General features: G+C 44.6%; 1 protein-coding gene across 1 annotated transcript in view; it reads left to right on the top strand.

The window, feature by feature from the left end:
• Positions 1-14383, top strand: part of MEI1 (meiotic double-stranded break formation protein 1) — a 75189-nt gene that overhangs the window by 23742 nt on the left and 37064 nt on the right. The window contains exons 13-19 of the mRNA XM_058568258.1: positions 13-104; positions 915-1056; positions 2698-2809; positions 6653-6713; positions 7745-7842; positions 10414-10582; positions 14058-14205. Coding sequence (XP_058424241.1) covers positions 13-104; positions 915-1056; positions 2698-2809; positions 6653-6713; positions 7745-7842; positions 10414-10582; positions 14058-14205 — 822 coding nt within the window. The remainder of the gene's footprint in view (positions 1-12; positions 105-914; positions 1057-2697; positions 2810-6652; positions 6714-7744; positions 7843-10413; positions 10583-14057; positions 14206-14383) is intronic.

Raw genomic sequence — 14383 nt, 5'->3', positions numbered from 1 at the left:
TTCTCACCTCAGGGCCATGCCTCCAGCAGAGATTTGGAAAAGGCCATTCTTCGAAGGGGAAAGTTCCTCCTGAGCACTCTGGAGGCATTTAGAAATGCTTGCAGGTGAGGGGCCCTCTGTGGTTTGAGGCAGTAGTGTGGAGGGTGGAGGTGGAAGGGATTCAGACAAAAGATGAAGTTCTAGAAGCAACACTTGACTTCTCATGCTTTGCTGCATAGTGAGAGGACTTTGGCTGGGATAGGCATTGGGGGTGTGTATAGGGTATGGAGTGGGTGTTTGGAGGAGGTTTGAGCACAGGTAGCTAGAGTAGGAGGTTTCTAAAGATTCCCTCCTGGTGAAGTTTTTGTTACTGTGCAATGAGGTTGTGTCTCATTCAGCTTTGTTCCTCTTCCCAAATAACTTAACCCTATAGGTGTTCACTGAATGCTTGTTGGATTAATTCAGTTCACATTAACAAATGTTTGTTGTATCTATTGTGTGCCAGGCCTGGTGCTAGATAGTGAGAGTAGAAAGATAAGGCAGATTGGCTCCTGCCCACAGGACCTCACAGTGTCTTAGGGAAGAGACAGTTTTGTGTATATATGTGGAATTTATTAGGTTGTCACAAATCTGAGGAAGGCGTTCCAGGTAGAGAGAACAGCATGTGTAAAGGCAAGATGTGAAACAGCAAACAGCATTGGTATATTCAGTGGAGTGAAAGAGTCGTGTATTATAGGAGAGGGGGTGGCGAACATGAAGCTGGAGAGGTAGCCAAGGACTGAGTCCTCCCTCAGTGAGGCCTCTTGAATTTTCTTCAGATCTGCTGATAGGTATACTTTCTTTGGACCCTGAGCTCAGGCATCCCTCTAGGAGGATGCTTCTAACCTTTATGTTGCATAGGTAGTAGTAGATATACTCACACATTGATTTCTCAGGTTGGCTGTGGAATTCCAGAGCGAGCCTTCAGCCCAGGAGAATCCATTCACAGCTCCCAGTGCCAAGAAGGAAGACACCTTGGAGGACTTCTCAGAATTTCTTCTCAGTGCCTGTGACTCCCTGTGTATTCCTTTGGTGATGGTGGGTTCCCCTGAGCCCTGAACAGCCTGAAGTTTGGGGTGAAGAAGAATGTGAGAGTGAGCCAGGCTGAGAGATGCAAGGCAGTGACTACTCCACTGGACCTGCTGAGGTTCTCAGTAGGGTTGTTCTTTCAGCCACCTTTCCTTTGGTTTTAAAAACAAAGTATAGTGTTTCATTGTAAAACTAATAGATGCCTCTTAAGAAAAAGTATAAATCAGTAATAATAAAATATTAAATAGGTAATATTTATAGAGTGATAAATGCCTTATATTCATTACCTGATTTGTCTCCCAATGACCCTATGAGATAGGTTCTATAATTTCCCCCGATTTAAAGATGAAGTTGTCATGTTTTTCCCCTTATGGTTGTAAAGCAAGTGCATGATGGTGCTGAGATTTGAACTTATGTGTCCTTCTGCTTAATAAAGAGCAGCAGTGAAGGTCTGTGATCCAGGTTTCACTAAGGAACACATATGTGTATTCTGTAAAATGAGAGATGGCTACTCTGAAGAGACCTGGTCTGGAAGAGCTTCATTTTGAGCTGACTTGAGGTGGAGGTGATAGGAAGGGCAGGGTCCAGAACTGCTGATTGCCTTGGATGAGTCCTGTCCTCCTGTCCTTGAGGTTTGGATGTCCTGTGAGCCTTGAAGAGTCCTGTTAGTTGGGGAAGGTCACTTGAAAAACATCTACTGGGAACAGTAGGTGGCAGCAGGGAAGCATCCTCTGGTTCTGAGGGTAGAGAGCTTCTTTTCCTTGAGGAAGCCTTTGAGCCAGCATGCAGGGTCTTCAGGTGGGTAACTGTCAGGAGCCATGGGTTGCAGCCCTGACTGGCACGCCCTAACAGTAATACTTGGCCAGTTCACGTTGGTTTCCTCATCTGCTCTGCCTGCCTCCTAGATTTATGAAGTGTTAGAGCTAGATCTAGAACTAGATCATAGAATTATTATATTATTCTTGCTTTCTACTTTTCTTTATTTTACACATTTTCTTAAATGAGCATGTATTACTTTTGTAATTGAAAAAACAACAACTTGGTTTAAAAACCAAAGGAAAGGTATCTATAAGAACTGTATCTCTGAGGCCCCAGCTATTTACAGATAGGGAACTGAGATACCAAGAGGGGAGGGGGTGACTGACCCAAGGGCGCATAGGGACTTTGTGCAGAGCTTAAACTAGAACTCAGATTTCTCTACTCTTAATCCAGAGCTCTGTCTGCTATGGCTGCCTCATGACTCTGTTCAAAGATAATGTGAAAGATAAATCTGAAGGCAGTTTGTAAACTATATTATTATTACTATGGCTATTGTAATGGAAACATGAGTGTCACTCTGCTTTGTAGTTTAGAAAGCACTTTTTACACATCAGATCTCATTTGTTTCTGGGAGGTAGGTCTTGTTATTCTTATTTTACTCTTTTTCGTACAGAGACCCAGAGAGGTAAAGTATCTTACACAGTTTATTAAGTGGCAGAGGTAAACCTTGGATTTAGGCTTGTGACTTCAGCTTCCCTAGCTTTCCTTGTGCCCTTCACATGAAAGGGTTTAGTCTACTGTTGCTGGATTTGATGCCAGTTTTGCTGATGCTTTTTATTCTTCAGAGGCTCAGTCCTGGTGGGCTGTGTTCTCCCTCCTGGTTCTTTGCAGAGACACTCAGAGGAGGCCACTCACCCAGCCTTGATGGAAGTTTTCCTCTCAATTCTACACAGTCTGTTTGTCATCGTTCCCCACATGAAGGAGAAGTTCTCCAAGAAGCTGGGTAGGCGGCAAGCAAGTGTGGAAGTTGGGAGGAAGGCAGGCACCTTAGGCAGCTGCTCTGAGTACTCAGAGCTTAGAGCGTAACCTGTGGATGGGAGGTTTACATATTCATTCAAAATCAGTATCCACGCTCTGCCCAGTGTTGAGTGGGCAGTCCTTAAAGGCAGTTCTCAAATTTATTGATACTTCTCTGAGAATGTCAAAGAGGTTCCAGTTCAGAGCCCGCAACACATCTCTTTCCACATTACTCTCATATTTCATATTCCTTCATGTGTCACAAGATGTTCAGCATCTCTGACTCCTGAGCACTGAATGCCAGAAGTACCCCCAGTCATTGTGACAACTGAAAAACGTCCCTACCTACTTCCAAATACCTTCTAGGAGAGTGGTAGCACTGTGTGAAAGCTGCTGTCTACCTATACAGTGAAGTACCTTCCTAAAATTGAATCCAAGTGGCTTATGACTCCTTCAGCCTTCTCTGGGCCTTCTTGCATCTATTTATTTTCTTCTCTCGCTAGTCATTTTTTCTCTCTCAAATACGAACCTTCCTTTCCCACTTCTCCAGTTTTCACCATATAAATACCTCCATCTGCAGAATAAGCCCAGGAATCGGAGTCAGAGTCTCCTTTATCTTCCTTAGAGAGTGGTAGTGATAGTGAGAAGGAGGAATAGACAAAAAACAGAAAAGGGAGGAGGGAGAATGGTAGTAATAATTAGTAACTAATAATAACATTTATTAAATTCTTACTAGGTGTGAGATACTATTTTAAGTGCTTTACATGTATTAATTCATTTAGTTCTCAGAAAAACTTTAGGAAGTATGTACTGTGATTGTTCTCATTCTGCTGATGAGCACACTGAAACTCAGAGAAGTTGAATAACTTGCCCAAGGTCACACTGGAAGTGGTGTGCCCAGGAGTCAAAGAGGGAATCTGGCTCTAGAGCCTGTTTTCTTAATCTCTATGCTATGCTTGCGTCTTATCATTATCATTTAATGTCTTTTCTTTTATTCCTGTCACATAGCATGCAGTGGAAAGTCTACTAGAGAGAGGTAGCTGGGGCTCAGTGATGCAGGACTTTGTTGGCCATGGAGGAATTTGGACTTTATCCTAGCAGCTTTAAGTCTTAAAGAAGGGGAGTTACATGCTTAGATTTCTGTTTTAGAAAGATCCTTCTTGGAGCAGTGGACCATGAGTTAGAGGGAGGCAAGATTGGAGGCAAGTAGTTCAGCCTCTTGCATTAACTCAGGCTGGTGAGAAGAACTAAGGTAGTGTTGGGGGCGTGGAACAGTTTGATGTAGGGCATGAGGGAGAGGGAACAGTTCAGGGTAATGCCTTGGCTTCTGGCTGCCCTCTAGGTGGTGATGTTTTTTATGGAGAGGAGGATCACTGGAGGAGGATCTGATTTGGGAAGGCAGTAGAGGACGTGGTAAGTTTGGGTCAGGGTGAGTGTGAGATGCCTGTGAGATGTCCCAGTGGAGATGTTAGGTAGGTAATTGACTCTGTCTGAGGTCAGGGGAGAGATCCGACTGATAGATATAGAAGTCTTCAGCATCCAGGCTTTCATTCATTCAGCAAATATTTATTGGACACCTACTACGTGAAAGGCACTGTCCTAGGGCTGATGATGAGTGAACAAAACAGACTCCTGTCCTTGTGGGGCTGACTCTCTAGTGGGGAGCAGGTGAGATTCCTCAAGACTGAGTGTGTAAAATGAGATGATGAGAGGGACCAAGACAAAATCAAGAGCAATGTTTAATGGTTAGGAGCAAGAGGAGACTCCAAAGGACACTGGTAAGGACCAGTTGGAGAGGTAGGAAGAAAACCAGAAGAGTGTGACATTAGGGAAGCCAAGTGAGGAAAGTTTTGTAGATTAGGGAGTGGTAGGAGTGCCAAATGTGTCCCAGAAATCAAGTAAGACGAGGGCTGAAAAATGTCCATTGGAGTTGGCATCGTGGAGGCTGTTGGTGACTTTGGCCAGAGTAGTTTCTGTGGAGTGGTTGGGGTGAAAGCGAAACTCCAGTGAGTTGAAGAATGAGTGCAAGGTGAGGCAGTAGAGATGAGAGAGACAACTCTTGATAGGTTTGGTGTGAGAAAGAGGTAAGAAATGGGGGTATAATTGGAGGGGGACATGGAGTTAGGAAGGGCTTTTCTATTCCCTAACACTAGAAATATTTATTCTGATTAGCAGCTGAGAGGAAGGAGCAATAGAGAGACTCTTGGGTAATCAGCAGAGCAAGGTCCTTGGAAAGGAGAAGGAGCCAGGATCCAGAGCTGGGATGACAAGGGGCATGCCTTTTGCAGTTGTCTGAAAAGTTGATTTGGGATTTTGAGGGCGTTTCTGATTGCTGGTCTGGGTCATCCTGGGGAGGTCTCTTATCACAGTTCGGAGGGATCTTTGTTTTCTCCAGGAACAAAGCACAGGAAACACTTAGGAAACTATTTCACCTAGAAAGTGTGAGTGGGAGCTTCTAAGAGAGGGTGGGAGGCTGTGTGAAAGAAAAAAAGCAGGACTTTTGTCATTAGCATGTTGGTTGGGATTCTTACCCCATCCCTTACTTGTTTATTGACATTGGGAAAATTAATTTTCTTATCTCCAATGTCCTCAGCTAGAACATGGTGATAATAATGAGAATTAAAAGAGATAACTTATGTAGATTTCCTGAATGACTGTACCCCTTAGTCATTGTGACAACTGACATATACTTTTCCTTCTTTCCTCTTTTCCTCCTGCCTGCCATGCTTCAAGAGCCAAGAGGATCCAGTCTTGGGGTGCTGGATGGGTGCAGCTTCAGAGTTGTAGATCTCTCGGGGGCAGTGGTGGAGAGCAAGGGATGTAAAGAAAGGTGGTGTACAGGGAGATCTATGCAGCATGAAGCCAGGTAGAACAGGTTGGGGCCCAACCTGCAAGAGAGAAGTGGGAAGCAGGCACTGCCAGCCAAGAGCGGGGCAGAGACCTGGAGTAGGGGATGGAGAAACTCTGGGTCTCCAAGAGGCTAGGCAAGAGGACCCCTTCCAGCAGGCAAGCTGGGCGCCCCCTCCCTGGGGGAGTCATGGGTTAAACTGCTGTTCTGGAAAGTTGATATGAAACATGGAGGGATTAATTTCCTGCCGTATACTTTAGGCCCAAGATAGAATACAGATTATCCCCAACATTGGAACTGGTGCAGTGGGAGCTCTTGATGTTCTCCTTGTCTAGAATCCTGCTTTCACAGGGGCCCAGGATGGGCAGGACAGAGGTCAGTTTTGACAGAGAGCCTTGGGGTGGGATGAGAGGGATGGGGGGGAGACTGGGAGGAGGCAGGCAGTGCAGGGGCCTGGGCCAGGGTCACCAGCTAACACAGAAACTGTTACCTGACCTCAGGTCTGAGAACCAATCCTTTTCCACAGGCAATTCAGAGATGGGGATAAAGCAGTGGCTATCCTTTATTCTTCCTCAATCTGAAACTGGGTTATTTTCTACAAAATTGGGAGGAGGGATAGAACAAGCAGATGTGTCCTTCCTGGTGCTTGTCAAATGTATCAGATTGTAGTGGAAGATAATTCAGAAAGGAAGAAGATGAACAGTTATTCAGCACCTACTTTGAGCTAAGCATTTGTTAGATGTTCTGTATGCATTTGTCTTACTTAGTTTCACAACAACCTGTGAGGTATAGATATCGAGGTACAGAGTCTCAGAGAAGTTAAATAAGTGTTCTGGAGTCACACTACTAGATAGTGATGGAGCAGATCCATCCAGTCACTGTGTGACTTCAAAACTAGTACTCTTTGGTACCACCCATATTGGGAGTCTCTCTAACAGTCTGGTTTAAACTGCTGTCTCCTTTCTTTGCACTTTTCCCAAGCTGCTTCATCCTTCATACAACTAACTCTGGAACTGAAGGCCAGGTTCTGCAGCGGCATGAGGTATGTATGGTCCCAGGCAAAATTAGTGGCCAAGGGGCCAGCGTCCTTCTTGACTGGACAAGTGGAAATTTCTGACTGGGGTGTTTTAGTCATAGGACTGTGGGGAGATTGACACAGTGTCAGAATTGCTCAGCAATTGGTGGTATGAGCTGGACGTGCTTCTATAGCTTTTATTTAATCTGGTTCTGGTAAGGCTCTCATTCCATGTGAGACTTGGATGGGCACCTGTTACATCAAAACTGGAAGAGTTCTTGGAGATCATTTGTCTGACCCCTCATTTTTTCCCCATTTTACAAATGGGGAAACCGATGCCCTCAGAGGGTAAGGGATGCAGTGTCCATCAAGAAAGAATCATGTTCTATTTGCTGCCAGCCCAGCAATCCCAGAGGAGAAACTCTTCAAATTAGAGAGATTGCCGCCTCAGTCTCTGTTGTGTTAGGTTTCTAGAGCAGGCTTCTGTACCTTCCCATTTATGGTTTGGCACCTGTCTCTGCATTTACTTGGCAGATTCCATTTGTTATTGCCTACAGCGCACAAGGTGACCACAGTGCGGTATCTAGCTCTCTCTCCGTATCTCTGAACAGAACACCCAGTGTTCGGGAGAGAATACAGGGATCCATCTGGATTCAAAGTCACAATTTTGGATGTTTGTAGTTTTTCTTAACTGCCCATCTTGGGTTTAACAGCTTTCTCTTTTTCTAGTGCTACCCAGCACTTTCATGACCCAGGAGCACTTTTTTGTTTGTATGTTTTGTTAAATTGGAGCTTAGTAGCCCTCCTTGATTTATTTTTTCAGTAAATTTTTAGTGAATGCCTATATGGGCCAAGTGCCTAAGTTACAGCTGTGGGCAGCAGGTTCCATATTTACTTTTCACAGCCACCTCCAGACCTCCTCTACCAGGGCCATGGTTAGAATTTCACTGGACTCTGGCAGAAAGCAGTGGTGCCCCAGTACATGGCAGGGATAATGCTGTCCCAGCCAAAGCAGCAATGTCCTCTCTTGTGTTCTGTCTTCCTCTTCTCCCTCTAAGTCACTCAGCCCTAAACCAGGTGTGTTCCAGTTTCCTGTACTACATGTGCATCAACCTCCTCTCAGCTCCAGAGAAGATAGGACCACTGTGCCAAGAAGGTAAAGTGCTGCAATTTGACCACTCATGAGGTCCGTGGTGGTCTTTTAGAGTCTGGATGTCTTGCTGGTTGGCTGGATAGTGAGTCAGAACAGTAATAAGATCCCTTTGCTTGAAGCTGCCTGGAGGAACCATGGAATCAGGGAATGATGGGACTATAGGCTGATTCCTAGGTAGGTGAGATAATAGAATCAAAAAATGATGGACTCCAAGGCTCCTGGACCCTTAGACTCTAAGAGTTGAGAAGGACTGAAGCTTATCAAGCCCATTTTTTCCCCCGACCATGTCCTCTGCAACATCCCTTACGCCAGGCCTCTTACTGTCTGCTTGTTACCTCTGGAGACCTCTGCTCAAAATATCTTGAACAGCCTGTTCCATTTCTTTGTTCTTCCCTTCAAGAAATATTTCTTGTGCATCTACTGTGTGCCAGACTCTATTATAGGCGCTGGTGATAGAGTTAGGGATACAAAGTCTTGTTCTCATGGATTGGGAGAGACAGACAATAAACACATAGATACAATGTCAGGGATGGATAGGTGCTATGAAAAAAATAAAACTGGGCAAAGAGATAGAGGGTGCTGGTGGAAGGAGATGTATGTTAGATAGTATGATCAGGGAAGGCCTCCGTGAGGAGGTAGTATTTTAGCAGAGGTCTGATGGAGGTGAAGGAGGCCCATGCAGGATATAGGCAGGGGGAACAGCAGATGCAGGGCTGAGAGCTGGAAGTTTTTCCTTTTGTTGAATATTCGCTGAGCTTCTGCTACATGCCTAGGTGCTGCTATGATGATTACGATGTGTTCTCTGCCCTAAGGAGTTCCTCTATCTTAGACCTCTCTCTTGGTATAACATAAAACAATTTAATCATTGTTTTATTCATTCATTCAACAAATATTATACCTTCTTTGTGGGTTAGACTTGGTGCTGGCTGTGTTTCGTTTTTTTACATTTATGAAGACTGTGTCATCTCCCCTCACTTCCCAAACCTGTCTTTCTCTTTTGTCTTTCTCAGACACTGAGCTGAGAGAGACAGAAGCCCAGGTAAGTGTTTTCCTTCCTTCCAACTTGGGTCCTAGTTCTCTCACTATACCTGCTGCTCCTTTCTGCGTGGTGTCCAGCTCTGCCTGTTCACATGTGGTCTGGCCTGTGGAGAGAATAGCATGATGACTTCTGCCATGGTGGTAGCCTAAGACCTTGTTGGCAGCCACGTCACGACAGCCTCTTGTGCTCACCAGTGCCAGCCCCACTGCTGCTGGCAGCTCCCTCTCTTATCGGAATAGGAGAAGCCCCACGTATCTGCCCCCTTAGACCCTGAGACTTTGTCAAATCTCACAGCACCAGGAAGAGTAGCAGACCTTACTTACATGCAGACTGCTTCTTTCTTTAATATAGCGGGAGAAAGGGCAGGTGGATGTGCAAGGCTAGGCTCAAGGATGTTAGTTTCATTATTATCATAATATCATAATGCTCATAGTATGCTTTGGTGGAAAAAGCACTAAACTTAGAATTAGGAAACTTGACCTGGCTCTGCTATCACGTTGCTGTGGGCCATGCTCCATTCTCGTCTTCCACTTGGCCCTAGGCCCACAGCACTAGCAGGATGGACCCTTTCATTTGACCTCCAACTTGGCCCCCTGCTTTCAGTCTCTTATCCTCCAAACAATCTCAACCCACTGCTGGAAGGATCTATCTGAAAACCAAGTCTTAACATCTGAATTTTCCTGGCCTTCAGCTGTGGTCCCCAAACATCAGTCTGTGGGGCATTGTCAGACAGTAACAGAGTTTTCTCTGGTTCCTGGTGAAATGTGGAAAATAAGGGTAATGTAGTCAATTTTCCATAAAGTTGACTTTATTCAAATTTTAAGCTCTGAGGTCCTTTTCTTTTATGAAACAGGGGTTTCATAAGACATCTAGGAATCTGCTCTCAGGATAAAATCCAAATTCTTTACTCAGCATTTAGAGTCTTTCATAGTCTAGGTACAAATTACATCACACAGTTTCTAACTCCTGACACTCCACATCTATTCACTGACGCTTCAGTCACACTGAACTCCTGTCCGCCCCTAAACATGACGTGTCCTCTTATGCCTCTGGGCCTCTGAACACCTTGCTTCCCATCCCTAGGATTCTCTTCCCTCCCTTCTCTGCTCACTCTCCACAGTTCCCTCTTCTTTGAGCTTGCTCTCCCCACCCCAAGAGGCATGAGTCACTCCATCTTCCATACTTGAACAAGCCAGTGATCACATGTCCTGCAATTATCTGTTTCATTATCTGATTTTTCCCACCAGCCTCCTGGAGGTAGGGCCTATGTCTCACAGCCTGGCCTAGAGTAGCCACTCAGCGAACATTTGTCGAATGAATGAATGAATATATCCATGTCCTTCCACATGTTACCTTTAGTCTCTCCTGGTGGGCTGAAAGCTGCATAAAGGAAGAGGGGATTCTGATTTCCTTTTATCCTGGATGTACCCTTGCTACCCTGTGTGCAGTACTCTTCGTGTATTAGATACTCACATGCTCATTACCTGCTCTCCTGTGTTCTCTGTGTGGCTTTCTCCTGCTTGTTCCCTCCCCAGAACTCTCTGCAATGTCTGAGCTCCTGCAGCATGGGCTGCCCCAGATAAGCAGCAGGGGCCCTGAAAGCCTTGCCTTCCTGTCAGATCGTCAGTATGTGGAGGGAGCTGCTCGCCAGAGACAGTACTGCATCCTGCTCCTCTTCTACCTGGCCTACATCCACGAGGACAGGTCAGTGCTCAGAGCTGGGGGCTGGCAGTGAGTTCTGGGACCCACGTCTGCAGCCCAGTTCGGTTCAATAAATATTTACAAAGGTATCCTCTCTAAGCCTGGTGCTGGGCACTGGGGACACAGAGATAATAAGTGAGACATGGCTTGTATTCCTGAGGGGCTCACATCTTGAAAGCGAGGATTAAGACAGGTGGGTAGTCACAGTGCTGAGAGACAGAGAGGCCTAGAATGCTAACGAGAATTCCTTGGTATCCTTGAGGGCGTTATTTGTGCACAGAAAAAAATGTCAGTGGTTTACTTTGGTTTTAAGAATTACTATACATTTTATTAAAATTTTAAAATCAAAGGACTATTCTTCCTTAAGCTATTTTTTTTTTTTTTGGGGGGGATGATCAGCCCTGAGCTAACATCCATGCTAATCCTCCTCTTTTTGCCGAGGAAGACTGGCTCTGAGCTAACATCTATTGCCAATCCTCCTCCTTTTTTTTTCTCCCCCAAAACCCCAGTAGATAGTTGTATGTCATAGTTGCACATCCTTCTAGTTGCTGTATGTGGGACGCATCCTCAGCATGGCCGGAGAAGTGGTACGTCAGTGTGCGCCTGGGATCCGAACCCTGGCTGCCAGCAGCGGAGCGCGCGCACTTAACTGCTACGCCACGGGGCTGGCCCAGGAGTAATTTTAGATTTACAGAAGAGTTGCAAAGAATACAGAGAGTTTCCTTATACTCTTCACCTATTTTCTCCTAATGCTAACATAACTATGGTACATTTATCAAACTAAGACACCAACATTGATACATTATTTTTTCCAGTTTTTCTTATTGTGGTAAAATGCACAAACAAAATTTATCATCTTAACCATTTAGCCATTTTTGTATAGTTCAGTAGTATTAAATACATTCACAATGTTGTGCTACCGTCACCACCATCTATCTCTAGAACTCTTTTCATCTTGCAAAACTGAAATTCTGTAGTACTCTTTAAACAATAAGTCTCCATTCCCCGCTTTCCCAAGCCCCTGGCAACCACCAGTCTGTTTTCTGTCCCTACGATTTTGACTACACTAAGTACTTCATATAAGTGGAATCATGACAGTATTTGTCTTTTTGTGACTGACTTATTTCACTTAGCATGATTTCTTCAGGGTTCATCCATGCTGTAGCATGTGTCAGAATTTCTTTCCTTGTTTAGGCTGAAAATATATTGTGTGTATATCCTACATTTTGCTTATCCCTTCATCTGTCGGTGGACACTTGGGTTGCTTACACCTTTTAGCTATTGTAAATAATACTGCTATGAACATGGATGTACAAATATCTCTTTGAGACCCTTATTTCAATTCTTTTTGATATGTACCCAGACGTGGAATTGCTAGATCATCTGGTAGTCCTATTTTTAATTTTTTTTGTGAGGAAGATTGGCCCCGAGCTAACGTCTGTGCCTATTTTCCTCCAGTTTGTATATGGGATGCCGCCACAGCATGGCTTGATGAGCAGTGCGTAGGTCCATGCCCAGGATCCAAACCTGCGAGCCCTGGGCTGCCAAAACGGATCATGGGAACTTAACCACTATGCCACTGGGCCAGCCCTATTTTTAATTTTTTTGAGGAAATGCCATGCTGTTTTCCACAGCGGCTATACCATTTTACATTCCCAACAACAGTGCACAAGGGTTCCAATTTCTCCACATCCTCACTGACTCTTATTATTTTCTGTTTTTCTGAAAGTAGCCATCTTAATGGATGTGAGGTTATCATCTTGTAGTTTTGGTTTGCATTTCCCTAATGATTGTTGATGTTGAGCATCTTTTCATGTGCTTATTGGCCATTTGTATGTCTTCTTTGGAGAAATGTTTATTCAAGTCCTCTGCCCGTTTTTGAATCAAATTGTTTTTTTGTTGTTGTTGAATTTTAAGAATTCCCTATGTATTCTGGATATTAATCCTTTGTTAGATATATGATTTGCAAATAATTTCCCCTGTTCTGTGGGTTGGCTTTTTACTCTGTTGATAGTGTCTTTTGATGCACAGAATTTTAAAACTTTATCATAAAGTCCAGTTTGTCTATTTTTTATTTTGTTGCCTGTGCCTTTGGTGTCATATCCAAGAAATTGTTGCCAAATCCAATGTCATAACGCTTTTGCCTTATGTTTTCTTCTAAGAGTTTTATAGTTTTAGTTTTATATTTAGGTCTGGATCCATTTTGGGTTAATTTTTTATATCGTTTTAGGTAAGAGTCCAACTTTATTGTTTTGAGTGTGGCTGTCCAGTTTTCCCAGCACCATTTGTTGAAAAGACTGTCCTTTCGGGGCCGGCCCAGTGGCGTAGTGGTTAAGTTTGCACGCTCTGCTGCGGTGGCCCCGGGTTTGCGGGTTCGAATCCCAGGTGCAGGCCTACGTACTGCTCATCAAGCTGTGCTGTGGCAGCATCCCATATACAAAATAGAGGAAGATAGGCACGGATGTTAGCTCAGGGCTAATCTTCCTCAGCAAAAAAAAAAAAAAAAAAAGAAAAGACAAAAGACTGTCCTTTCTTCATTCAATGGTCTTGGCACCCTTGCTGAAAATCATTTGACCACATATGTGAGGGTACAATACTATTAACTAAACTTTATTCAGATTTCACCAGTTTTTCCTCTACTGTCCCTTTTCTGTTCCAGGAATAATCCAGAATACCACATTGTGTTTAGTATTACTCATTTTAAAATGTTTAAATTTTTTTTGGTACTTAATCTGATAGGTGAGACATACCCTGAGAGAAAATTCAAAAGGTATAAAAGGATATATAGTGAAAAGTCAGTCTCCTTCTCACCTCCATCTCCCTTGCATGTACAAACATAGACGTCTCTCTCCCCCAGAAAGTAGCCCATTGAACTAGCATCCTTCTTTTTTTTTTTTTTTTTTTTGTATGAGGAAGATCAGCCCTGAGCTAACATCCATGGCAGTCCTCCTCCTTTTGCTGAGGAAGACTGGCCCTGAGCTAACATCTATTGCCAATGCTTCTCCTTTTTTCCCCTTTTTCTCCCCAAAGCCCCAGAAGATAGTTGTATGTCATAGTTGCACATCCTTCTAGTTGCTGTATGTGGGACGCCGCCTCAGCATAGCCGGACAAGCGGTGCGTCGGTGCGCGCCTGGGATCCAAACCCGGGCCGCCAATAGCGGAGTGCGCGCACTTAACCGCTAAGCCGTGGGGCTGGCCCCAGCATCCTTCTTTTTAACAATACTGGTCCAGCTGAGTGACGCTTCACCTTCTAGGTATGAGTAAGGAGTCCTTGACCCCTAACAGATCCTTGCACAAGGCATAGAACCATGCTGAGCATGTGTGACAATGCTTTGTAAGTACATACAGCATGGTGTTTGTGTAAGGTGTCATTAGGCTGTGGACATGCCAGGGGCAGAAGGACAGTGGCTGAGGGAGGATGTGGCAAGGCAGGACAGCCATCTTTGTCTTTCTCACTCATATTCTCCTTGGTTGACAGGTTTGTCTCAGAGGCAGAGTTATTTGTGGCTGTGCAAAGCTTCCTCCTGTCTCTGCAGGACCAGGGTGAGCAGCCTCCACTGGTGGTCTTCAGAGCCTCCATTTATCTGCTTGCAGTCTGCCAAGATAAAGACAGTGCACTAGATGAGGTATGGACCAAAAAGCCTGGGGCTCTTCTTCCTCCTCCTGCACCTCTTTACATTATGGTTCCTTGGGAGACCATGATGATAGATGTATAGAGAAGTGGGGTGGCAGAGAGAGAGAAAGAGAGAAATTTGAGGGAGTAGAGGGAGGTAGGGTGCTGACACAGACAGAGCCTGTGTAACT

Source organism: Diceros bicornis, chromosome 25, assembly GCF_020826845.1.
Source record: "Diceros bicornis minor isolate mBicDic1 chromosome 25, mDicBic1.mat.cur, whole genome shotgun sequence".
Classification (NCBI taxonomy): domain Eukaryota; kingdom Metazoa; phylum Chordata; class Mammalia; order Perissodactyla; family Rhinocerotidae; genus Diceros; species Diceros bicornis.
Note: the sequence above shows the minus strand (reverse complement) of the source record. Positions and strands in the feature narration are given on the sequence as shown.